The sequence below is a fragment of the Austrofundulus limnaeus genome, unplaced genomic scaffold (genome assembly GCF_001266775.1).
Source record: "Austrofundulus limnaeus strain Quisiro unplaced genomic scaffold, Austrofundulus_limnaeus-1.0 Scaffold9, whole genome shotgun sequence".
Lineage (NCBI taxonomy): Eukaryota > Metazoa > Chordata > Actinopteri > Cyprinodontiformes > Rivulidae > Austrofundulus > Austrofundulus limnaeus.
This window is the reverse complement of record NW_013952411.1, coordinates 1,701,993-1,703,105: the sequence shown is the minus strand read 5'-3', so window position 1 is coordinate 1,703,105 and position 1,113 is coordinate 1,701,993. Positions and strand designations below refer to the sequence as shown.

General features: G+C 41.9%; 1 protein-coding gene across 5 annotated transcripts in view; it reads left to right on the top strand.

Annotated features, from left to right (window-relative positions):
- The window catches only part of LOC106512909 (dedicator of cytokinesis protein 9), a gene marked incomplete at its 3' end in the record, with an annotated part of 90,988 nt that overhangs the window by 57,660 nt on the left and 32,215 nt on the right, over positions 1-1,113 (top strand). For all 5 annotated transcript variants that reach the window (XM_014001447.1, XM_014001450.1, XM_014001446.1 and 2 more), the window contains 4 exon segments: positions 179-301; positions 448-527; positions 620-807; positions 948-1,013. In XM_014001447.1, the coding sequence (XP_013856901.1) occupies positions 179-301; positions 448-527; positions 620-807; positions 948-1,013 (457 nt within the window).

Sequence of the window (1,113 nt, the reverse complement as noted above, 5' to 3'; positions counted from 1 at the left end):
ATTATAAAAATAACATTTTAATCAAAAACAGTCAATTGATCTATCATGGGAAAAATATATTATTATTATGTGGGCTATTATCATTTTTTTGTTCATAACTTGGAGATTTTAGTTTTTAAGAAGAGTACAGTGTTTGCAGGCCAACACTAACTTGACACTTGTGGGGTTATTTTTTCAGACCTTTGTTCAAAGACGCTTCGGGGACGCTTGACAAAACCTCTCGCTTCTCAGCTCTGTACAGGCAGGACAGCAACAAACTGTCCAACGAYGACATGCTCAAACTGCTGGCTGATTTCAGAAAGTTAGTAAAGCCATCCATTGCTGGAGAACCTCTGATGGAAAACATCTGTTAATACACTCTGATACTCTTTGACCATTTCTAGATTTAAGCCCGTTTCTAATTTAGTTTTTGGGAGGATATATTGAGTTTATTTCTCTTTTTCACAGGCCAGAGAAGATGGCCAAGCTGCCTGTAATTTTAGGAAACCTTGATGTCACCATCGACAGCGTYGCCCCTGACTTGACGAGTAAGACCTCTTGGATCCAGCGGACGAGATGAAAGCTGCTCCTCCTCAGCAGACCTTTTATTTGGACTCCTCTCTCCTKTTTCTGYGTGCAGATTGTGTTACCTCATCCTACATCCCTGTGAAGCAGTTTGACGCCAACGAGAGGAGCAGCATCTTCTTTGAAGTGGAGGAGTTTGTGCCGTGCATCGCCAAATGCTCTCAGCCTTTCACCATCTACAACAATCACCTCTACGTTTACCCGAAGCACTTGAAATACGACAGCCAGAAGTCATTCGCAAAGGTAGTTGTTTCACAGGTTCATTTGATGCAGGAGGGGAGGAGGGCAGGAATTATTCTCCAGCGACTTTTCTTTCTTTCTTCTTGGAATCTAAGCTGCAGCACTCCTACAGGGTTGACTTGTCTCGTTCTTTTTGACCTTAGGCTCGGAACATAGCCATCTGCATTGAGTTCAGGGACTCGGATGATGAAGATGCTGTTTCACTGAAGGTAAATGAAGGTGAAAAGTGTCCAGAAGATACAGCGGGTAAAATAAGTATTGAACACATCAACATTTTTCTCAGTAAATATATTACTAGAGGTGCTAATG